A 25,221-nucleotide genomic window follows, 5' to 3' on the forward strand; every position below is an offset into this window, starting at 1 on the left:
TAGTGGCGGAGTGAGCGAGAGTTACTGTGTAATTTGGTGTAAAGTAGGACAGGAGTTACGTGCCAAGACGCAGCCTAGTTAAACTGTAAAACAGCGAGAGTTACCCTGTACTTCTGTGGAAGTTGGTGTGAAGCAGGATGTAAGTTACGCGCTAAGACGCAGCCTAGTTACACTGTAAATGCACGGGGGAAACAGGGGGGAAAGTGAGCTGCAGTTACTCAGTACTTGTGTGAAATAAGCGGCAACCTACGCGGCAAGAGAGCGGTAGGTACGCTGTAAGTCGCGGGCCGTATTATGTAGTGCTACCAAAAAAACAACAACAACAACAATCTACACAATTAACAAAACCCACCATAAACATTCACAATGTGGATGAACATCCTCGAGTCTGAACCTCTTAGTGTTAGGAGATGGAAGCACCGACCATCGTGTGACAACTACAGAAAACGACACCTGAATAACCTGAACATTATGAAAAAAAGTAAAATATTATCAACAATTATATTATTGTCCTTTATGTTGTACTTTATCCTACATAAAGTCTTTGTCTAGTTGTGTGTCTTCATCTACAGCTGCTCTTCACAAACTTAAACAAACAAAACCAGCACCTGCATAAACCCTGATCACTTCTTATTACTATGATTCATCTTCATTTTGGTTTTTACACTTCACCTGCTGCCAGGAACCCTAAGTCTCCAACCAACAACATTTTGTCTGGTAATTCCTGAATAACTGTTGCTGTTTTTCAGTCTTCAGGCCCAGTTGTTCAGGTGAGGAACCTCCCTGAAGTTCATCCACCAGCTGGTGAACCACAGGTCCGTGGTAAATCCTGTCAGAGACAATCAGAGTCAGAAACTCATTGGAGCTTTTACATTTCTGCTTTAGATGAAGTGAATCAAACATCAGTGTAAGTTCTACTGTACCGGGCACAATCAGGTTCTGGTAGAGGTCGACCCAGCAGCTGGTTCAGGTGGAGGCTCGCGATGAAGCAGCACTGCCATTGGTTGAAAGCATGAGCCACATCTGGATTTGGTATTTTACCTTTGATCTTTGCACCATCTACAAACACAGGAAAATATTTGACTGACTGACATCATCATCATCATCATCATCATCATCATCATCATCATCATCATCATGTTTGGTTCCATCTGCTCATCAGCATCTCTACATTTAACCATTGATACGTAGCTCCATCAGTTGAGTCGTCTCCTGGTGAGGAACTGAAGTTTCTTGGTCGCTAACTAAAGGGTTGATTCTGCAACTTATTACCGACTCAGATGTGACTCCAGACTAAAGAGTATACTTCGTCTCTAATGACTGATCATATTTATATTTTAAAGACCTTAAAGCTCAGCTACTTTTAGACCAGACGTACCTGAACCACAGTCTTTTCCACAAACAAACCACAGTAACAGGGCCTGAAGGTGGTGGATATTTTCATCAGAGCCGTGATTCTGTTGTCGATATCTCCACCAGAAGTTGGTCACACAGAGTGGAAGCTTCATGTCATCAGAGACGTCTCCAACGTCAAAGGTCTCAAAGTCAAGAGCTTCCAGAAAAACCTTGAGACAGAAACCTTCGGCAGCCTAAACAGACAGACGGACATTATGAACCAGAGGAACTAATCATGCGTTAATTCAGTGTAATAGTTAATAATTATTCAGTATCAGTATATTTCACTACCTTAAAAGGATCATCTCGGCGTAGGTTGGTCAGTTCCTCCTCACTGACTCTGGGCAGCAGAGGTTTGACCTCCTGTTGTCTCACTGTTTCTCCGTCTCTGTCAAACTCAGTGCACATCTCTTGTCCTATTAACAGTCCATAGAAGAACTGTCGGATCCGTCCAGCAGCACAGTAACTGCTGGGCTGAGAGAAGTCGTCCACAAGTGGAGTCAACATGATCTGTCTCTGACAGATAACATTTATGACGAAGGTGTTCAGTCTGCCTTTCCTAATTAGCTCACACATCCACTCAGGTAGGTCAGGTGGGGGAGGGATGAGCTCAGATCGAATGTTGTATTTGTTTATAGATCTCTGGAATGTGTTTATGGATCTCAGAAATGTGTTTATAGATATCTGGCATCTTTCTTCCTCTCCAACCAACCGTAAAGCTTTCGTCACAGCCTGGTACTGTTTCTGTTCTGTGCTCTCCACCAATGAAAGATCTAAACCTCTCAAAAAGTCCAGTATAGCTCGCAGCCGCTGGACCCATAGCTCCTGTTGGACCAATTGAGGATGTCTCTTCACAAACTTTCCTTTGTCCTCTAGTCTTGAATAGTCATTTCCTGCTATTGAAGCGAAGACTGGAATAAGAGCAGCATCTATATTTATTTGTGTACAGAACTGTGACCGTCTGTAGTGTTTGGCAGGGATTTTTCCTTGTCTAGAAGTCATCCACTGAAAGTCCCAAGGATCAGGAGAAATGACGCCTCCTCTCAGGTCATAGATGTAAAAATCTGAATCCCAGGACAGGATGGGACAATTATCCTTATTCGCTAACCAAACAATGTCAGCGTCTGCCTCTCCAAAACTCTGGTAAAATTGTATATTTCTTTCAATTAAGATTTGTTTGAAGACGTCTTTGATGAGTGGTGGTAGGATCCCCTTTTTCCACCTCAGCTCACCATTTGCTATTTTCTTTGCCTTCCATATTTTATGTTCCAGGCGACCCTCCAGAGTTTTCTGCTTCTCACGACCTGAGCTTCCGTCCAGAACAACAAGTGGGTAGATGTTACAGTCAGCCAGAGCTTTAAAAAATCGACAGACTTCAGTTTTGAATCCAGAATAATCTCCACCATGGCTCTGGTCCAGCTTTGGATCGGAGTGATAATACAAAGAGTAGTACAGACTGGAACCATCAATGATCATTTTACTATCATGTAATCCAATGTCTTCCAAGATTCCTGATTCTTCCACCAGTTTCTTCAACATTCGAACCCCCATGATATCATCAAGACTCCTGAAAGGCTCACGTTGATGTGTGGATCTTGTTATCCGCTACAGAGGTGAGGATCGTAGATTCATGCCAACATTGTCATCAACAGGTTCAGCTGCTTTTGGCTCCACCCTGTGCCTGCGATGATGATGATCATGATGATGATGATGGACAAATCCATCTCTGCTGATTCAAAGTACCACTGTGCTGGGCAGATACAAGTATTTGCATTGTATTTTGAATATGATTTATCTCACCTCACCTGAGCTCAACTCAACTCATCTTATCTTATCTTGTCTTACTTGACAACCAACACAGTTTCCTTTTGGCCTAAAGTTTGATGCAAGCAGCTCATTATGATCATACAGTCGTTCTACCATACCGTCATTAACAGCATAATAAATGACTTGTAGCTTGTTACAGGGACAGTGGAGGCTCTCTGCCTTCCACACGCTGCTGCTCAGAGCCTCCGCTCTCGTCAAGTTGGAAAAAAAAAAAAAAGGAGCTCCGTGGCACCGAAAGTCCGCGACGATAAACGTGTTTATGACAGATAAGACTACACAAATACACCCATCTTAACAAGTATATGATAATCCATTGATCCACCGATTGATTATTAAAAAGGCTTGGTTGGAAACATGACCGGGAGGAGGCAGGAAAACAGCGGAGAACTGAGCCACATGTCGGCTACAGGCAGGTAAGAATGTAAACAGAACGTTGACAGAAAGTCAGTTGTCGAGCCCGTCAAAAAAATTTAAAATAATAATTCAGACAAAAAAAAAAAATTTATGGAAAAGCAATACTTTCATTCTGTACCCCTCTAAACGCCCCCTGGATGTATTATTTTTGAAAAAATATAGCTTTTAATAAATATTCTACATATTCAACCTTTAAAGGGACAGTATGGGACATTTACCCCCATCTAGCGGTGCGGTTGCATGTCGGCACGTATTCTTGCTGTTGCGTTTACGTAAACTCGGGCAGAAGTCAGAAAAACAACACACGCTGCATGTATCAGGATAAACAAGCCTCTATGTAAACAAACGATCCGCCAGCACGAGGCAAAACAATACAGGCGTGACAATATGTTGTCATGGTGATGTCGTATTGTTTACCTGACCCACGTTTTACCGGCTTTCTCTCGTCGAGTAAAATAACATCCAGTCGGTTTGCCGACGGCGTCACTCACGGCGTCATTCAGGTGTCTGACTGCACCTGAAGGCAACACCAGTGCCTCCGTCCTTCCTCACACTAGCTACACGGTGGTGACAGTTTTAACAGGCGCTGTCTGGAAAACTTTCTCCCCGAGCCGAGAAGCTCCGGCGGCCCGAGTTTGTGGTTACTGACGGCCACGGTGACACTGAACGTAAAACATGGCGATTCAACGTGGCAGAGAAGGTTCGGTGAACCCCCCCCTGTATGTTTGTAACGACTTGTAACATCTCATTCTAAGGTACGAGAAAGCGCTCGTTTGTATGCGGGCGCGATTCCACTTCAGTGAAATACGTATTTATGAAAGCGATATTTGATTTTTGTCAGTAAAAAGCCAATAAAGTCCCATACTGTCCCTTTAAGTACATATAACTTACTTAAGGTATTAAAAAAACAACAACAACAACAACAATCTACACAATTAACACAACACACCAAACGTTCACAATGTGGATGAACGTCCTCTAGTCTGAACCTCTTAATGGGAGGAGATGGAAACACCGATCATCCTGTGACAACTACAGAAAACAACACCTGAATAACCTGAACATTATGAAAAAAAGAAAATATTATAGGATGGCTTATTTTCCTCCTTATCATGCTGCTACAGATCCTACATAAAGTCTTTGTCTAGTTGTGTGTCTTCATCTACAGCTGCTCTTCACAAACCTCAACAAACAAAACCAGCACCTGCACAAACCCTGATCGCTTCTTATTACCTGGTTTTTACACTTCACCTCCTGCCAGGAACCCTAAGTCTCCAACCAACGACATTTTGTCTGGTAATTCCTGAATAACTGTTGCTGTTTTTCAGTCTTCAGGCCCAGTTGTTCAGGTGAGGAACCTCCCTGTAGTTCATCCACCAGCTGGTGAACCACAGGTCCGTGGAAAATCCTGTCAGAGACAATCAGAGTCAGAAACTCATTGCAGCTTTTACATTTCTGCTTTAGATGAAGTGAATCAAACATCAGTGTAAGTTCTACTGTACCGGGCACAATCAGGTTCTTGTAGAGGTCGACCCAGCAGCTGGTTCAGGTGGAGGCTTGCGATGAAGCAGCACTGCCACTGGTTGAAAGCATGAGCCATATCTGGATTTGGTCCTTCAACTTCAACCTTTGCACCATCTAAACACAGGAAAATCATCATCATCATCATCATCATCATCATCATGTTTGGTTTCATCTGCTCATCAGCAGCTCACTTACAGTAACTATGGAGACGTAGCTCCAACAGTTGAGTCGTCTCCTGATGAGGAACTGAAGTTTCTGGGTTCAACATGAACATTTTCGCTTGTGGCCTCTGGTCACATGACACATGAACAGTCAGGTAAGTAAGAGTGAGCTAATGAACCTGCGGTTAAACACAGCAGCAGGTGTGTCCTTATAGTGTGAGGACAACCAAAGTGAAGTTTCCAGTTTGGCAACATCGTGAGTTCCCTCTAAGCTCCATTACCGTAGAAACGCACCTGAGGTTGGAAATTCAAAGAAACTCGCAATCCAAGATGGCTGCTCTGTGCACCAAGATGGTGGCTGCACATGAACAGCAGTCTCTCCACCATGGCACTGATCCAGTTTTGGATTGGAGTAAAAATACAAACAATGGTAACAATAGTACAGACTGGAACCATCAATGATCATTTTACTACCATGAAATCCAATCACTTGCAAGATGCCTGATTCGGTCACTAGTTTCTTCAACCCTTGAATTCCCATGATTTCATCAAGACTCCTGAAAGGCTCATGTTGATGTGTAGATGTTGTTCTGTGCTGCAGTATAAATATAGACCTGAGGATCGTAGGTTCATGTCCACACTGACAGAACCAGTCAGACGTCTACTGCATTATTCTTCATTGAATTAGAATTGAATGTTGCGGCATGATGAGGTTTGGCAAGTGGCACACAGGTATGATGGGACTGCTTTGAAGTGGGCACCTACCTTAAAGAGGAACAAAGCAGGATTTTCCCCGTGGCTATGCTACATTTTTACCTTAATTAAAAAGCTCTGGAGGCTCTCTGCCTTCCACCTGGTGTCTCATGGCTGAAAACCAACCTTGCAACATCAGTGTGGTACTTGCCTGCCAACCCGGTGTTCCAGCTCTCGTCTCTGTGACATAAATGCACTCCGTAACCAGCAATCTTTTGTCTGTGACAGTTGAGACTACACATGGATTGATTTTTTGCCGGCTTTGTTGAAAACGAATGCACATGGCCGAGAGGAGGGTTAGAAAAACAGAGGAGAGGCGACCGGACTTGCATAGCTCCTCTTTGATTAAATAGCTGTGGAGTAATAGGCTTTATGCACAGCTCCACAACTTCCTGAACTTAAACCAGCTCCTTTATTTCCTGTCTTACATTATTGGACAATATGATTATTCCAGGTCAGAGTCAGACACACCTGGATTAGGAAGTTGTGGAGCTGTGCATGAAGCCTATTGTGAATGTGGAGTAACTAGTTCCAGGGAGAATGGAGGCTCTCTGTCTTCCACCTAGCGTCTCTTGGCTGAAAGCCAACTTTGTAAGATCAGAGCCTCCGACCCAGTGTCCCAGCTCTCGTCTCTGCGGCACCGCCACACAAACGCGCCCTGTAACCCGTAATCTCTTATTTATGACAGATAAGACTACACAAATATACACATGGTAACATTGTATATGATATATAATGTTATCCACCTAGCTAATGTTGGCATGCCAACACACTAAACTAAAATGTTTCACATGGTAAACATCAGTATGTTAGGTTTATGGGAGCTCCACACCTGATTTACAGACAATAAAACAACCATATGAGTTGTATGGTTCATGTTTAGTCTTAAGTCTCTAACTACAGAACAGACGTCTCTGATCGCACTGCTCTTATAAAACCTAGTGTCACATGTCAACCAACCAACCAATCAATCAATCAATCAATCAATCAATCAATCAATCAATCAATCAATCAATCAATCAATCAATCAATCAATCAATCAATCAATCAGTTTAAACTAGTGCTTTCAAAGTTAACACCATAAAAATGAGTTAACACCATTCTTCTTCTTTGTTGATCAGTGATTAACACAGTGATTCCACAGTCAGAGAACATTGATGACCCAAATATGGTCAAAGAGGAGGGGCCTATGTGGAGCTGGTTTGTGGCAGCATTCACTCTCCCAACTGTCAGTCAAAGAGGCCCCGCCCTCCTCAGTCCTCCACACCTTTACTTGTTGATAAAATGTATACAGGTGAGTTGTATTAACAGGAAATGATCAGTAGAGATCAAAGCGGTTTCTGTACCTGATGTCATTTTAACATGGAGACTGACGCACTCTTGGGAGGAGAGGAAATGCAACTTCATGTTGAGTAAAAAACACAAACTCATGGGAACTTTTTTTTCCAGCACTTTGTTTTAAATTTTCAGACAGAAAATATAGAAAATTTATGAATTAGAAAAATAACCAATTTCCCAGAATTCCCTTCAACTCTCCCCTCACAGCAAATATAGAAAAATAATTTAAAAATCAAGTCAATTTTGCAGTAAATAAATTACAGTCACAAAAGATCAATAAAACTAAACAACATTTACCCACAATCCCACACTCAGGTAGAAAAATGACACAGCAGTAGCAGATTCCCAGCAGCTGTGAAAGTCACCACGGAAACACATTCATTTAAAAACATTCACCCGACACTGAGCTAACAACACGACATCCTGCAGGGTTATGGTGTCATCTATGTGGGCGGGGCTTCGCAGCAGGAACAGGAAGCCCCGCCCACATAGTCACAGTCATGATTTTCCTCCCTTTTTTTTTTTAAGTATATTTTTTGGCATTTTTGCCTTTTTTTGACAGCACACAGTGAGATAGACAGGAAAGGGGGAGGCAGAGAGGAGGGGAATGACATGCAGGAAAGGTCTGCCCGACGCGGGACTCGAACCAGGGATGCCTGCGCCGAGGACCGCAGCCTCCACAAGGGGCGGCCGCACCACACACCGCCCCATGATTTTCCTCCCTTTGAATGGTTGAGTTGATTCCTTCATTTCAGCTCCACACGAAAAGCGCTGATTTCCATTGGCCGCAGCCGAGTGACGTGCGGCTGCTGTTGCCGGGCGGACTCCGGCTCGTCGTCCTGGTGCAGCAGCGTGAGGCCGGACTGACGGACGGAAGCGAAGTGAAGAGGAGAGAACAGGTGGTCGAGATTCACCTGGACACAGGAAACAGGAAGAGACGTCACAATCAACAGGAAGTTTGTGTGTCTTTGTGTGTGTGTGTGTGTGTGTGTGTGTGTGTACCTCCTCCTGTGCGCTCCAGGTGCAAAGAGGGAGCGGCTCAGGGGCGGAGCTACAATCAAAGCCCTTCCTGTGGAGCAGCAGACCCACTTCCTGCGACGGACTTCCTGCTTCCTGTTTCCCCACAAACACAAATAAAGATTTATTCATTTGAATGTTCAGATTTTAGGTTCACGAAACGTCCCAGAATGCAGTTCATGTCCTCACCTGTGCGTCTTCCAGCGTCCTCAAGTTCAGCAGGTGAACGTCGCACGGCAACGATGAGCTCAGTGGCTGGAAGGGGAGGAGCTTCGGCAGCTGCGTGTCGCCAGGGGCAACCATAGTGAATGGCGGGTGGTTGAGGGAGAGCGAGGTCAGGTGAGCAAGCAGTGACAGATGGTCGACCGTGGCCCCGCCCACTTCCTGTTAGAGAAAACAGAAAGAAAAGCAAAATGAAGCAGAGAAGGTTCCTCAGAGTTCTTCGTCCTGGTTTTAGACGCCACCCACCCATCACACATTGGCCCCGCCCCCTATACACCGGGCCCCGCCCCCCTCTACACAAGGCCCCGCCCCCTCACCTGAGCCCCGCCCCTCCTGTCCTCCAGCAGCAGGTGGTAGAGACTCGCTGTGAGCTTGTTGTCGGTGACGCCCTGACCGAGGCCGCGGTAATCGTCCTGCTGCAGCCGCCGGTCCAGAACCACCTGCAGCTCACCTGTAGGTCAGAGGTCAGAGGTCAGAGGACAGAGGTCACGTCTCTGCTCCCGTAGCTTCCTGTGTCTGTTCACTAACTCATAAGCTGTGTCCCAATTCAGGGGCTGCAGCCTTCGGAGGACCCAGCCTACGCGGTCTCCGGAGGCAACGGCTTCGGAGGCTCCTCCGACGGCCGCATCAACGGTCGGTAAATGGGACGGTCTAGCCTTCGGAGCATTTCCTGATCCGAACGTAAACAACAGCCGAACGTTAAACATCAAGTAGAATCAATAGACCACTTCGGCGTCGACGTCACAGTGACGTACTGGTGGCAGAAAAATACCGGAAGTAAGCAACAAATACACGTCCTGACCATAGGTCCTGACATACAGCTCAACTTTAAAAAGCAGCGCAGCTGCTTGGCTGCAGCACGACCCTAAGCTGTGATGATGAGCCCACATTAGAGGGTGAATTTTATTTAATTTTCGTAATCGCGGTGCAGAACAGTGAGTTTGGAGCTGACGAAAGGAGAGAAAAAAGAGAGTCGTGCCGCGGCGAGACCGATGAAATGCTGATTGGAGGAGTGATCAGCGGTGACCGCCACGCTGACGGACCCGGTGGAAATTGGGGTGATACAACGACTACTGAGGAGGAACTATAAAGAACTCAGCTGTGATTTAAACTAGGACCTAAACCGAGTCGAGTAGAGCCGAGCTGTAACTGTGTAGTGGACAAGCAGCAACACACGCGCGTCCCCTCAGATGCGGCTGCATCTCTAGGTCACTGGTGTGTGAGTGTGAGAGAAATAAAAGCTCTGACTTGCTTGGGCAGACGTTGTTTGGGGTCACCCGCTGATTTGCACATGTAAGCTACAATATCTAGACCCCGAATATAAGACGACGGAAAAAATACTCTTATCAGTCAGTGTATAAAATATATGTAGATATTGCGTGCATCGTTTAGGGATTTTTATTAAACATTTACTGTTTAATTCAGTGTAAACGTTAACACGTGTACACGTTCACCCTCTTATTCATTTATTTTGACATTCATTCATTCATTTTTACACACATCGGGTCATGAGTGGTGTCCCTAGCAACGGTCTGTGATATATAGCCTAACAACGGTCTGACTAATACAGAAATAACAGACATGGATCCGTTAAATAAACTGTAATATACAGCCATACAAGTAGGCTACAGTTTGCTGTCATACCGTAGTTGATGGACTTGTTGATGATCGCCCACGCAGCGTTTTGTGTCCCTAGGCAGTAGCCTACGTCGGTCCGTAACACACAACACACTCCGTTGCTAATCGTTAACTTAGCCTACTCAGTTATGACAACCTGTTTTCTGTTGACAAAACATTAAAATAATCAGAGAAGGCCTCTGTATGATCCATCTTCCTCTGATTTGATCGCTCTTGATGCCGGCTTTCCACTGTTGACACCAGATCAGCTGTCACGTTCTGCCACCAGTGAAGCCCCGCCCACAACATACGTCATCAAGCATAGAAATGGTCTATACAAGGGCAGTTATCATTAACTCATTGAGTGCCACGCTCCTTTTCAAAGTTTTAGTCAAGTGTACCGGCAATTTAGACCATTTTTGACGATTTTTGTCGAGCCACAGTGTATTCTATATTAGTGCAACCAACACATACTGTGGCTCATTTGAAAGGTGAAACTTTCTGCTTCAAATGGCCACAAACCGTTTGTTTCTACGTGCCTCCGTTCCTGAGAAAACTCAAGCTAAACATGGCTGGGTTTCACCAAAATCCCCCCTTTTTTTCTAGAAAATTAGATAGAGCGTCTTTTATGAAAGGTGCTCTGTTTGTGTCTGTCGCTCTTCTGACACTTGCATTTCTGGATCAAAGGGCTCGTGTAAGATAAATATATATAACAATTGTTGTTCTATTCACAAAACCACCATCGGGGGCGGGGGGGGGGGGCGCCACTAAACAACAATAACACAGACGCACCGTGCCGTGTCACAGCCTCTCGCCGCGGAACGTGAGGGTCTGTCGGCCACAGCGGCTCGGGAACACCGGTCCCACCGGTGGTCGCGGTCCGTCTGTGGTACGGGTCGGTGCCGGTCTGCTTTGACCGAGGGATCATCACATTTTACTGCGGGAGGACCTTGGGGAGGACACGGTGTTGCTCCAGATGAAGACCAGGCGGGACTGTCGGCTGAGAGCTTCCTGTTCGGCTCCGAGCTGCTGGAGCCTCGCGGGTGAGAGCGGAGCAGCTGCTGCATCCACATGCAGAACTCCGTTTGCAAAAGCTGAGTTATGATAAAAACTTCCAGATCGTGAGCTGTCATGAGTTTTTGATCGTCATCTATTTCAGTTCTACTCGTCGTAGAGTCCCCAAATTTACACATAAGGTGTGTTAAAGTGTCTAGTTTCATAATTTTTTTTTAAAAAAGCAAAAAACGAGAAATCTCGTTTTTGGCACTCAACGCATGGGAACGAAAAACGAGAAATTACGTGGTTGGCACTCAATGAGTTAATATACTAATAAACAAACCATTGAACAGCAGCCAGGGGGGTAGGCTATTAAGTGAATAGAGAATAAAGAGCACAAGTAATGTGTTTTCATAGCTTTCTTATTAAAAGTTGTCACACTCAGATGCTTTGCCTCCGCTCCTCACCGGCCAGCAGAGCCCGGCTCAGCGGGCGACCGCGCCTCCAAGCCGGCCGCAGAGTCAGGTTACCGTGGCTACAGCCAGAGCCATCTCTGCTACAGCACAGAGCTGCTACCGTTCGATAGCAGTGTTGCCAACTCCTCAGTAAGCAAAGTCGCTATTGGCTGTTGTAAAAGTCGCTAAAAGTCGCTAAATGACGTCATTATCTCAGCGGGGGGGGGGGGGGGGGGGGGGGTTGCCGGTTGTCGGCGGCAGCAGCCAGCGGCGCTCTTTATGTCTGTGGCGTGGAGCAGTGCGTCTCTGAATGCAGCGGAGGCAGCTCCGTGACACTACTGTGTGTAGGCTGAATACCTGTGAGTGCCCGCGGCAGCGCCGCTGCTCGTTGAAAACAGCTGTGATAACGTGATTTCAGGTCCAGAAACGTTTGTAATATCACGGGAAAAAGTCGCTAGATTTGTCGCTAGTCGCTTTTGACAAAAAAAGTCACCAAGAGGGGTTGGAAAGTCGCCAAGTTGGCAACACTGTTCGATAGCTAGCGGGCTAGGTTGCTAATAACAACAACGGAGCGCAAAGCATCTTGGGATACGAGAGGCCGCGAAGGCCCCTCCGAATGCAGGGGAAAGGAGGACGCATTTGTAGGCTGCATTTGGAGGAGCCTTCGAATTTGGACGAATTGGGACAGCCTTATAAATATATACACGTAGATGCCGCCTCTGACGCTGCTGCCCATTGGAACGGAACTTCGCCGCCGCCACCATCTTGAGAAGGAGGTGTCTAACTTTTACTTACTGTAGTCTACAGAGGCAGAGGTCTATCACTGAATTTTCAACCGATTTTCAAGCCGTTTGTTTTAATATAAATACTACAATTCAGGTACATAACTTATGTTAGCAGTTAGGGTTATTGTAAGTGCCATGAAACTGATTTAAGGGTGTATTCACACCTTTTGAGTGCGCACCCTGGTGCACACCAAATGTTAAAATGATACATTGTTTCATTTTTCAGTTAGTGCGGTTGCTTTCACACCTGCTTTTTGTCACTCGGGACCAAACTTGGAGAGCGTCATGTCTCCATGACTACCGGTTGAAATCTGGAAGCGCTGATTGATAAAACTTTCATGATGGAGACTCAAGTAGAGCCGGTTGTTAGTAGCTCTGGTCATTTATTTCTATATTGTTTGCATGTATAACTCTGTTTGGTACTTCCGGCTGGTTTCCGGTTGCGTTCACCCAGCTCGGTCCGTTAGTTCCCAGTTAAACGTTAAACACGTGCGGACCTCTGCTGCTCGGTAACCAGCTGCTCCGCGGACCCAGGGGACGGACCCGCCAACCTGTCCAGTGTCTGAGCAGACTCAGCAGACACGCACCGACCGGCTGCCCACTGCTGCTGCTTCGTTTGTGGGGACAGAGCTGCGTAGGACCGGAGCACCGGGCCGTCTCCCCGCTGCGTTAACCCGTTGTCAACGACTACGGGGGCCCTTTTAGCTCAAACTTGTTGAGTTCGCCTGGCAGTTGGGTCGCACCAGAGTGCGGTTGCTTTCACACATCAACTAGTGCGCACCAGGCCGCACTAGTTTTGGTGCGCATTATAGTGCGATGTGCTTTCACACTGACCCAAACTGGACCAAATTTAGTGCAATCTAAATTTAGTGCGCACTAACACTGCAGGTGTGAATACACCCATATGGCCTAGCACAATTATATAGGTAGCCTACAGTGGCTGATTGCCAGATGTCACTTTCATCATCTTACTGATGTCTTAGCCTACTAATAAAAACATCTTTTGTTTTCTTGTTCTGACATAAATTGAGGGTTCGTTGTGGTGGTATGAGTCTTGATGCTCAGAAAACAGGCAAACAGGAACGGAGAAACGTAGACGGACTTCTGTGTTTACACTTACTCGCAGGCCTCACCACCATGACAACCACAAACTCACAACTACCACAGCCGGGGGAAACAGCTGATAAGCCTATAGTCTACACATACAAGCAACAAAATAACAAACTATTAATATATTAACTACCGATATATGCACTAAATGCAGGGGTGAAAGTAGTTTTAAATTCTTGCCGGTACTATTACCAAAAGTTATTTTTCTCTGCATTATTGTTATTATTACTGATTTTAATTGGGACATTTTGCAACAAACGTTAAACGTGGCACACGTTTCGAAGGCTGGGTCAGGGGTAGACAATGAAGGAAATTTTGAAGATCGCTGGCCCCACCATTCTAGCCACTGGCCCAGGACAATGTCAGGTAGCCTATTGATCCCCATTATTAAAAAAAAGAACATATCATAGCCTGCAAACAGCCTGCGGTCTCGCCATTGATACCAATACTAGTAAATTTCCACGATTCTCGATACTTATACAATACCACGATTTAATTAGAAGAAAAAAACATGTGCTAAATTGGCTACTTGATTTAATAAATAAATAACAGTTTCTCATCAAACTTGTATTTAAGCTCTAGCTTACTGTGGTTTAACAATGAAGTAAAAACAGAGTTAAAGTGGTAAATATGCCCCAACACAAACGGAAAGTCATGTAGTCATTACTTTTATCTGCAGTAGTTCAATGATACAACTGTTGCTGTCATTCATTCACTTTAGGCTGTTTCCACAGACTGGTGCAAAACTGACTTATTGTTTCATTTTTCAGCTCCGTTTTGTTTTGACACACGTTTGTTTTTTCTCTGCTTCAAACCATCATGGATGTAGCCTACTATGGTCTAAACGCACCACCGCTGTGGCGACACCGAGCAGCTGGAGCCGCGTTCACATAAACAGACCGCGAGCTCGACTGTAGCCGCACCGAGACCCAGCGCGTGCTCTGGCCCGCGTGTCACGTCCGCGTCGGTCCCGACAGGACTCGCCACGACGCGCTGAGGGCAAAGTTTCACGGTACCGGAAAAAAAGGTTCAGTCTTCAATCAGCAGCAGTGAGCGAGCGGCGCGCGTTCCGCGGTGCGCAGCTGCAGCTGCTGCTGACGTGCTGCCGTCCCAGGGCACAGCGCTGCTGCGCACAGAAAGTAGATCATGTCTCTGTCTTTGATCAGGTCAGGATCTCGTAACACTATGTGTTATAATAATAACCGAGACAATTTCACAGAAATCATTTCAAACCACAGGGAATTCATGTGAAATTAGATTTATAAAATTTTTTACTTTTTATTTTATTTATTTATTTTTATCTCTCTCATGATCTTCCTGGTACTGCGTACCACCTCTGAATCTTTTAGTGGTACGCAGTACCGGACCGTACCGGCTTACTTTCACCCCTGACTAAATGTAACACATATCCCACCCTCTGATACGTTACGTTAGTTTCATTTATGTCAGATAACTTACCTACATCAAATTCAACAAGTTCATAACAGTTATATAATATAAAACAACTTATTACTTGAGGAAAGTTATTCCATGTCTCTTCGTTTTGGCGTTTCTTTCATGGGAACATCCGTCCGATTCACAGCTGTCAAACCCGGTCTGACCGATCTGACTGTTGAATGCTTGTCAGGAGGAACTACTCCTCAAGATGGCGGCCGTGATGACATTCCTGACAAGCCCGAATGCGGCATCTACGTGTATATATCTATGTCACTAACTGACCTGAGCTCATAAAGACACAGTGGGAATAAACCAACAAACACTTGAGGGTTTTTGAATCGACACTGTTCATTAAAATTTGAAATTGGTCTTAAGCTCAGAGACATGAAAGTGATTGATCCTTATTGGTCACCTGTTCTGAGAGCGCCAACACCCTGACTCTGAGCCGACAGCAGCGACACACGCGACGTCGCGTCCTGAAGGAACGCCGCTGACGTCATTGGGTAAAAGTTGGCCTGCAGCGGGAGCTTCTCCAGGGTTCGCCGCTGCTGCATCTGTAACCAATAATCAATAATCAATACACACCAACACACACACACAGAACAAAGGAATCTGATTGGCCATGAATAAACTGCAGAAACCTGAAAACCGTTGAGGTCGGTGTAGAAACGGTTTCCGTTGGCGACGTCGGTGACAAGCTGCATGACGAGCTCATGGTTGACCTCTGACCTGATGTCCACCATGTTGGAAATCTCCAGGGACTTCCCAGCATGCCCTGGGGCAGAGAGAGGCAGGAGGTTTACTTAATGTCATTATTTTAATCTTAATCGCTGTGGGGTCAGTGGTTAATAAAGGGTTAAATAAAGTCCCATTACCATCCAGGTGGTAGACGCGGAGCGTGTGCGTGACGTGTTTGAAACAGGAAGTGATGTCAGAGAAGATGGGACCTGTGGAGACCCGAACCAGGGGCGGATCTGAGGTCGAGTAGACCTGCAGGGGCGAGAGACATTCACAATGAATCAGGGGAAAGAGAGAGAGAGAGACTCGTCGTCCTGCTCAGACTGATCTCGTTCAGATGGACTTCGTCTGGTTCTGGTTCTGGTCTCACCTGGGCCTCCCCTGGCAGGAACAGGTAGGCTCCACTCCTTCCCCTGGCCCCGTACCAGAGAAACTGGACCTGAACCTGACGGACCAGACCGGACCGCAGACGGATCTTCTGAATTTCAAAATAAAACAAACATCGTTAGGACCTGAGTTGTTATATTTTCAGAACAGACTTTTAATTTGAAAGTCTGACCTGCAGCAGGCCTGTCTCAGGGGAACTCCATATTTGGAAATGTTTGTTGCTAAGCGTCAAGGGGGCGTCGACATCAGATCCTTGTGGATGCGACACCTGGAAGTGTTCTGAGTGGACGGTTGGTGGGTCCCCACGACGATGGAAGGTGTACGTCGCCCGGTGGGCGGAGCCAGATGGGGCTTTGGTCACATGATAGACGAGGAGTGACAGAGGAGGAAGTGAAGCCACGAAGGAGAGCTACAGAGAGAAGGTGAAATGAAGGACTCAGGTGTGACTAACAGTACGTTCGATTTGTACTCGGAAGTCAGAATTTCTGAGTTCAGTGTCGGAAGTTTCAACTAGAAAGCTCCCCGAGGTCGGATTTCCTACTTGGAAAGTCGGAAGATCCTCACAACCCCAGAGTTGACTTTCAAAGATGGCTGCCCCATGTGTAAACACTCAGGTGATAATCCTCTCTCACCTGGAACGACTCCGTTGAAGCGTGGCTTGGCTCCGCCCACACTGCAGAGATCTGCGCCACCATTGGTCGACCGGTTTCTGCATCAACAACTTGAGCGTCTGGAGAGTCAACGATGACGCTGATGACGGATGTTTGGAGCTGCTCAGTCGGGTTGAAGACGATCAACAACCTGTCACACACATCAATAATCAGATCAGTGATCAGTGATCAGTGATTAATCAAGAACTCTGGTGAGAATTTAACGTTTTCTCTTCCCCCTCTAAGCCCCGCCCCTTACCTGGGCTCCTCACTGAGCGTGAGTGGCGTCTTCTTAGGCAGCGCATCGTGAGCTGAGATGACATCATCCTGAAGAAAATGACCAATAACAACGTGTTACTGTGAAGTCACTCAGTTATCTCTACAAACAAACAAGCCTAAAACTAGGGTCAGAGGTCAGAGGTCACCATTAGCAGGAAGGGTTTTGATTGGTCATGGTGGTACAGGCTCTTGTCCAATAGGAGCAGCCATTGGGCAGAACTCTGCAACACCTTTCGCAGGTTCAGGATGGAGCGAAACAACCTGAAAAAAGATTCTTTGTTTAATTTTCTTAAGACAGACAAACTATTGATGACTCTGTCAGCAAACTACACACTTAAAAATGTTGGGTTAAAAACAACCCAATATGGGTTATTTTTTAACCCAACACTGGTTAACTATTGGACAGAACACATGCTAGGTTATTTTGACCCAACAAGTTGGGTTGGTTTCCTTAAACCAACAGTTGGGTTGTTTATGCAACCCAGTTGGGTTGTTCATATAACCCAATTAAGGGTTCACATTGACTACACTGCTGGGTTCTTTTAAACCAATCAAGTTGGGTTGCTAACTGAAGCTAGTACTCAACAGTGTGTCACAAACTTGCACTTAACAACTATATTGTGGCAGGCTAGGGTTCTGTTTAACATAAGCTCAAACAGAGACTAACTTTAGATCTTGTAGCAGCTCATACACCACTTAACTACAGGGAGAATGCTGTTTATTATCCTCAGACCACTAGACAAACTGCACCCAAAGGAAGGGAGACCACTAACCAAAAACATAACTTCACTTATGGTGTCAAAGTGCTTATTTACAACAGTAATTGTAAACTGAGTAGAACATTGAATTAGTAAATTAGTGTGTAGAACAATATCACTAAAGATTGTGTAGCTGTAACATCTGTGGCGATATGTAACAGAAATAACCTAAACTTAGAATCACAAACACACTGTCCCAAAGCATGCTGGGAAACTCCTCCCACCGAACGTCAACCCAACATGTTGGGTAGTCCGAAATGACCCAACACAGTATAATGGAAATTACAACCCAACAGCTAATAACTCAACTGCCAATGACAATAACCCAGCAAATTGGGTTCTTAGATTACCCAACATGATGAAAACAACCCAATTAAACTAACCAACAGTCTCAACTCAGCTGTTGGGTTGAAAAAATAACCCAACATTTCTTAGAGTGTAGTATGAATGGCAGTGTCTGAATTCACAGACTGGTGCGAAACACCCTTCTTGGAAATAAACGTCTCCAAGACAGAAGAGATGGGCATGGAGCCTGCTGACAGGAAGTAGCCACCTGTTGCCGTAGTCGACCACCACAGGGTCGCGGGCGGTGCCAGTGATAGCATCATGATGCTGGAACAGCGCCAGGCTCCGCCTCCCCTCCGTCAGGAACTGGAAGTGTTGTCGCGCAGGGAAACCTGGGTCCAGACCATTACCATGGAAACGACGCATTTCAGCCAGCGTCAGGCTGAAGAGGATTTCTGTCGCTCTGTCGAGTTTAAAGACGACGACACATTTAAAACCAACTTAAAAATTAAAATGAAGATAATAAACCGGAGGAAACATGAGCAGTGAGTGGAGCTACCTGAGCGTCGCCTCCAGCCTTCGGTCCAGACGTTTGTAGAAAGGTCTGGACGTGAAGTAGCCGCTCCAGTAGTGGTCGTCACGGTCTGCATAAGTGAAGAAGTCACCACGTAGCGTGGGAAGAGTGGTCGCCATAGCGTCCAATCGGCGGTGCAGAGCCTGGAAGTAATCAGACAGAGTCCCGAAACGAGCCTGAAACAGGAAGCAGACAAGGAAGCAGGATGGGGGTCAGAGTTCGTAGGGTCAACACGTGTGTTTATGATGGTGTTTAGCCCCACCCCCTCCCGAGTGCTCACCTTGACGTGGAGCTCCGGGTGCTGGTTGAAGTAGTCGAAGAGTTTCTGGTAGTTTGAGAACTGAGCGTCCCACTCACCAGACTCCCCGAACCGGAAGTCGTCACCAAGGGGAATGAGGAGAACCGGAGAACGGAAGAGACGGGACTTCTGACGGTACTGGTCCAACAGGAGGAGAGCGCTGAGGCGACACAGAGCAGTATCACACACCTGAGTGGAGCTCTGACACAATAAAAGTCTCCACTCTAATTGACCAACTGTTAATTAATCATGTAATTATTGTTATGGCTGGCCCCGCCTCCTGCCTACCGCTCCTGGACATTCTGCTCTGTGATTGGCTGCGGCTGTATCCCCCATGAACAGGTGCCCCGACCCCCCGGCAGGAGGTGGAAGTCAAACTGACAACAGACCTTTGGGTTTGGACCACACGAGTGTGATATGTCATAGCTGCAGAAAGGCATCATGTGACATGTGATGTCACTGTGGGGGGAGGAGTCTGACACAGGAAGTGGGCGGGGTTAGAGAAAGAACAGAACTCGTCACTGTTTATGACAGAAACATGTGGAAATAAACTTATTATAACTTAACAAAATGATTATTTTTGTTGGTGCCACAGCGATGTGATCTCTATCAACATGGGAATCAAACCCACTTCTTTAAAGAGGAACTATGCAAGTCCGGTCGCTTTTCTGCTGTTTTGCTAACCCTCCGCCTGGCCATGTGCATTTGTTCACAACGAAGCCGGCGAAAAATCAATCCATGGAGCGGTGGATGACGTCATGTAACATATACGATGTTACAATGTGCATGTTTGTGTAGTCTTAACCATCATAAACAAAAGATTGCGGGTTATGGAGCTAATCAGACAGACACATGATCATCTTTCTCTGAACACTGACATTAACTCATTGAGTGCCAAAAAACGTAATTTTACGTTTACATTACGAAAATAGACACTCTAACACACCTTCTATGATGAACAGAACTGAAATAGATGAAAAACCAGTGACGCAAGTGACGTCAAATCAGTGGCGCATGCAACCCTCTATGACTATTCTATCTTTAAATCTACTGCCATGGCTTGGTACCACGAGTTAGCGAACACGTTCTTCAATCCTGACGTCATTTGTTAGATGTTAACCATTAGAGATTCCTGAGATATCAAGGTTTCACCTTTCAAACGAGCCATAGTATGTGTCCATAGAATACCCTATGGCTCTACAAAAATCGTCAACAATAGTCTAAATTGCTGGCACCAGGATTAAAGCTTTGGAAAAACAGCGCAGCACTCAATGAGTTAAAGAGCTGTCAACTTGTGTTGGTTTGTGTGGTTGGGTTTCACAGAGACTTCATATAAATGTATGGGAGGTAGGGGTCAGCAGTAGATTAACTGCAGAAATAACAGAGGAGTCCCTGATTAATGAATTGGTCTCAAGAGGCTTCAGAGGTTGCAATGGCAACTTGAGGGCGTCGTCCCGACAACAGACGCATCCAAAGCTGGAACAGACAGAAACGCAGAGAAAGAGGGTGATTTTCTACCTCGGCGCTGGTCTCACATTTGGGTTTATTCTGACAAAACGGTGGCTCAGCAGGAGCCCATCGTATTAATTAGAGATTCCTGAGATATACTGTATCTGCAGTTGATCAACTCCTGACCTTCACACAAGAAGTCTCTGTGAAACACAACCACACACTCACAGGTGATGACAATTAGGATGTTTACATTTTGAATCTGAGCTTTCAAGCTACATTTCAACCGAATCTCACTCTCTCATACGACACTTATTGTCGATTAAATGCATTTTAATATTGCACCACCACTCCTACTGTGAACCGAGGGACTGCGGATGGAAATTAGCTTTAGAGCTAAATCTGGCATATTTACATTTTGTATGTTCATGAATATGCAGAGTACCATTACAAATAAACAAATGAATGAAAATGAAATATTGTTGATATGTTGTACTGGAGAGTCCCGCCAGCAAAAAGGCAACATGTAGAGTGCAGTTGGCGGACAAGTTATCACACCTTTATGTTAATAAAATGTGAAGAGACCTGCTCAAGGTAGTGACCTTTCAATTAGTCATAGGTCACATATCAAACACACCTGCATTCAGGTACAGGTCGCGATAGAATCACTCACTTATTATAGGTGCAGTATACAGTGACAACACAGCACAGAAGTTCACAGCTCCTTCCCGCGCTGTCGCACAGGGAATTACGCATGCAACGCAACACGTTCGGATTTGACGTAGGGTTTAGAGCGCTGGTAAACAGAAGAGAAGAAGAACATGTTATCTTATTTTTGTCTAGTCTGATATGCAGCCGGTGGAAGCACTGACACTGCAGCCACCGGAGCGGAGGAGACCCGACGGCGGATTCGTCCCGCCCCCCTCCCCCCCCGACACGCACCGCACCGTAACTGGAGATCCGCCCGGTGAGCGCGTTCAGAGTCGACCACCGTACCCCCCCCCTCTCGCTGACTTCCGCGGTCCTGGACCGCACAGGTACCAGGAGACCAAGACCCCCTGTCATGTCGGTCCTCCACCCTCTCTGATCCGCCGCTAGTTGCAAGAGCCCCGCGGAGCCCAGTAACTCCCTCCTCTCCCACACTTCAGCACCTGTCCTGGGCTACAGCTTGGCTCGCTCCGCCGTCCTTTACTTTTGAAGTAGCTATAACTAATAATAATGCAACGTATAGCCTAACTATACACGCGTATGAGTGATCAGAACAGTAAATTGTTTACACTACTTTTAAAAGGAGTAAAGTCATTTAAAACGAGGACCGAGCCGAGCCGACACTGTGCAGCCCAGGACAGGTGCTGAAGTGCGGATGAGAGGAGGACAGACCGGGCAGGAGCAATACAGAGGCGTCTCGTCGGTCCTCGGCCGTCTTTAATGTCCCGAGACACCTCTTTCAATCCGTTTAAGGTTATTTGTTTGTGTTTAGGGAGGCTATATTTGCTTAGAATATTTTTTGGCAACCAGAAAAGCAATGTTTGACCCGGCGTGGCGGCGCCATCACACTCGCTCGCAAAAAAAAAAAAAAAAGACAAGAAAAAAGGAAAGAAAAAACGCACTTACACACATTTTGGAGGAGGGAAGCGCGTCACAGCATCATTTTTATTAAATCATAGTTTTCTCTAAATTAAGACAGTGTGCGGGACTACTTTTCACCCAGCCCCCCCCCCCAAAATGTAGGCCTATGTATAAAAATATGAAAATAAATTGCGTGTAGGCCTAGATATCGTTTAGGGATTTTTTTTTTTTTTTTTTTTTACTAAACGTTTACAGTTTCATTCCGTGTAAACGTTTACACATGTATAAGGTCACACCCCTAAATAAATGCCAAAGCTGAATGACCACAACTTTTTTTTCTCTTCCTACTTCGCCAGTCACCTGGTTGCCTGGTTACCTGCACTCACCGTTCGGGGAGGGAGGGAGGGAAGGGGGGGTTCAACGTCATCGAACGGCGCAGGCTGACTGTTGCAGTAGCCTACTCGAAAAAAAACACGGCTGATGGCTCGTAATGAGCAGAACTCCACAGGGCAGCTTTAAGCTATTCAGTCATTCAATGGTATACTAAAATCCATGTGAAAAAAATGCTTCTCACTGTTCTCAGGTCAAATATTTATATGCGATTAAAATGCAATTAATTGTGATTAATTAATTACAAAGCCTCTAATTAATTAGATTAATTGTTTTAATTGAGTCCTGGCCCTATTACACAAGATAAACACACACACACACACACACACACACAGTTAACCTAATGTGATTACAGCTCCTCCATATCAGTGCTTATAGAAAGATGATCATGTGTCTGTCTGATCAGCTCTGTCTTGACCTTAAGATCGTGGGTTTGATTCCCATGTTGACAGAGATGGCAAAATCGGCAGTAGCCCCGTGGCCCATTCAAAATTTCCCGAGAGGTAGTTATTATTATCAGGCAACATCTTTCATCTTCACTTGTTAATTGTTTTTACCCCAGCTCTGTCTCCATAGAAACTCCAGTGTCTGTTGCTGAGCAAAGTGTTTCTTGACGGCGTAGTGAACTCGTTGGATGACCATGTTGCTAAGCCCCGCCCCCTTCAACAGGTAGGCCATAGAGGGGGAGAGGCCAAAAGGATCTATGGCCCAGCCGCTGCTTGGCTTCACACCTGAGAGAGAAGAGAAAGGTGTAAAACTACGGAAGCCCGTTGAGGCGATGGAGGCGGAGCTACACAACACAAACCCAGGTGTCTCTGGATCCACTGGTGTCCCTCGATCAGCTGATCCAACAGGGCGAAGTAGTGAGAGTTCGCTTCGTCCGCCATCACCCAGCCGCCCGTCACCAGCTCCAGCTGCCCCGCCCCCAGCAGGCTGCAGACAGGAAGTAAACACACTGATAAACAACAAAAATATGTGTGTGTTGATAAATATATAAACATACAGATGGATGATGGAGGAAAAGAGGAAACAAGTGTGATAGTAAGAAGTGGTCAAAAATGAAGAAGTTGAAAATAAAGTGGTCAAAAACAGAGATGTAGAAAATAAAGTGGGAGAAAATGAAGAGGTAGAAAATGAAGTGGTAGAAAATGAAGAGGTAGAAAATAAAGTGGTCAAAAATTAAGAGGTAGAAAACGAAGAGGTCAAAAATTAAGAGGTAGAAAATTAAGAGACGTCACCGTTTGACCATCTCCCTCTTCTGCTCATCAATGTCGTTCCACCATTTGGAAAAAAAACTGATTTCTGCCCAGATCATCTTCCTCCTGATGAAGAGCAGTCACCACGGCAACGGTTAGTTCTGCTGCTGCAGCTCAGGTAAACAGAGTCAAAACATGTTTTAATGACGGTTGATCACCTGCTGTCCTCGCTCAGTTTGACCACCATGTTGTTGAGGATGGGTCTCGTCCCGTCCCGATAGTACTCGTCAAAAGTTCTCAACCAACCTGCAACACACACACACACACACACACACACATACACACACACATCTGTATCACTCCACTGATTGTTGTTGCTGCTGTTATTGTTGTTGTTGTTGTTGTTGTCTGACCGGGGTCGTTGTGTGAATGTGGGACCAGGAAAACTTCCAGCGGCTGCTCATCCCACTCGTTTCCTTGGTAATGGATCTCGAAGCCCTGTTTCCAGGCACCGCCATCGGGGTTGTCAAAGGCCAGGAGGTCATAAACGTCCAGCAGCTGATACGGTGTCGTCATGGAAACACAGACAACAGTCAATCAGCTGATAACCCTCAGGTCACCTAGCTCCCACCAACTTTAAAGGGACAACGAGGAGTTTCAGAAAGCAAAGTGTTTTCACACTACATTTCCCATGAGCCTCCGCGCACACGCTGAAATTCTTGAACCGGTGCAAGACGGACAAAAGCGAAAACATTTGCCAAGAATGTTTTTATTGATCAAGAATGAAAGTCGGAGGTTGGAAGACGATCAGATACCGTCGTAGTTCCAACCAAAAACGATGCCAACTAGCGATCCGGCGGCGTTGGTTATTCCCATGACCCGCCGGGCAGCGTCCGGGAAACCGAAACTAGAAAATGCTGGGTGAGTCAACCACTAAATAATAATATCAAAATAGATATATTTATCGAAAATGGACCCATTAACAAGTGTGGGTAACGCAGATTCATCCACATGAGACTCTTTTATAACCAAAAGCAAACTCCTCGGGGTCTCTTCAAGGTAATCAATCAATAATTAATCAATCAATAACCTTCACTTCCTCAAGTTCCTGTTTGCTGAGTTGGTCAAGTTTCAACCTGCTGCTTTCATTTACTCTATTATTATTATTATTACTATTATTATTGTTATTGTCATTATTATTATTACTACTATTACGTCACTGGTTACAACATCAGGAACTCGACTCAGTTTAAAACTAACCTGAACGCCGTCAGCTCCGTCTTCCATCTCTTTGGTCACCTGGCAACCACGGGAGGGGTCAACCTGGTTGTGGGCCGGGCCTGAGCTCACATTGGATCCTCCTCCACTGGGTTCCCATGATGCTTTGCGGTGGACCAGAGAGTCCAGCTTGAGGTACATGGCCAAAAGGAAAACTCCGCTCACCAGAAGCAACAGGACACGACTCCTCCTCATCACGACTATGATGGACAACAAATCAAATCTAGTATTAAAGAATATTTTTATTATTATTATTACAGTATATATAATTATTTTTATTTTTACTTCATTTATTTTGGTAACAAAAGAAGGTTTTATT

At 45.7% G+C, this 25,221-nt stretch overlaps 1 protein-coding gene and 1 long non-coding RNA gene across 2 annotated transcripts; both read right to left on the bottom strand.

The window, feature by feature from the left end:
• Positions 1–683: 683 nt before the first annotated feature.
• Positions 684–1,562, bottom strand: LOC146976934 (uncharacterized). The gene is made up of 3 exons (XR_015037190.1): positions 1,379–1,562; positions 924–1,059; positions 684–829 (listed from the first exon to the last, which is right to left on the bottom strand). It is a non-coding gene; the product is annotated as an uncharacterized LOC146976934 (long non-coding RNA).
• Positions 1,563–8,126: 6,564 nt separating this feature from the next.
• On the bottom strand, positions 8,127–25,097 carry LOC146976935 (alpha-mannosidase 2-like). Its single transcript, XM_085792703.1, has 22 exons — positions 24,885–25,097; positions 24,038–24,182; positions 23,843–23,930; positions 23,667–23,750; positions 23,234–23,361; positions 22,986–23,159; positions 19,309–19,495; positions 19,003–19,180; positions 18,708–18,898; positions 18,417–18,611; positions 17,252–17,366; positions 17,086–17,153; positions 16,809–16,977; positions 16,349–16,585; positions 16,160–16,267; positions 15,927–16,041; positions 15,693–15,826; positions 15,464–15,605; positions 8,969–9,102; positions 8,619–8,813; positions 8,415–8,525; positions 8,127–8,326 (listed from the first exon to the last, which is right to left on the bottom strand). The coding sequence occupies exons 1-22, from the start codon at positions 25,095–25,097 to the stop codon at positions 8,159–8,161; spliced, it is 3,279 nt and encodes a 1,092-aa protein (XP_085648829.1). The 3' UTR covers positions 8,127–8,158.
• Positions 25,098–25,221: the final 124 nt, after the last annotated feature.

Source organism: Trachurus japonicus, chromosome 12, assembly GCF_045865225.1.
Source record: "Trachurus japonicus isolate A0001 chromosome 12, Traja_1.0".
Taxonomy (NCBI): Eukaryota; Metazoa; Chordata; class Actinopteri; order Carangiformes; family Carangidae; genus Trachurus; species Trachurus japonicus.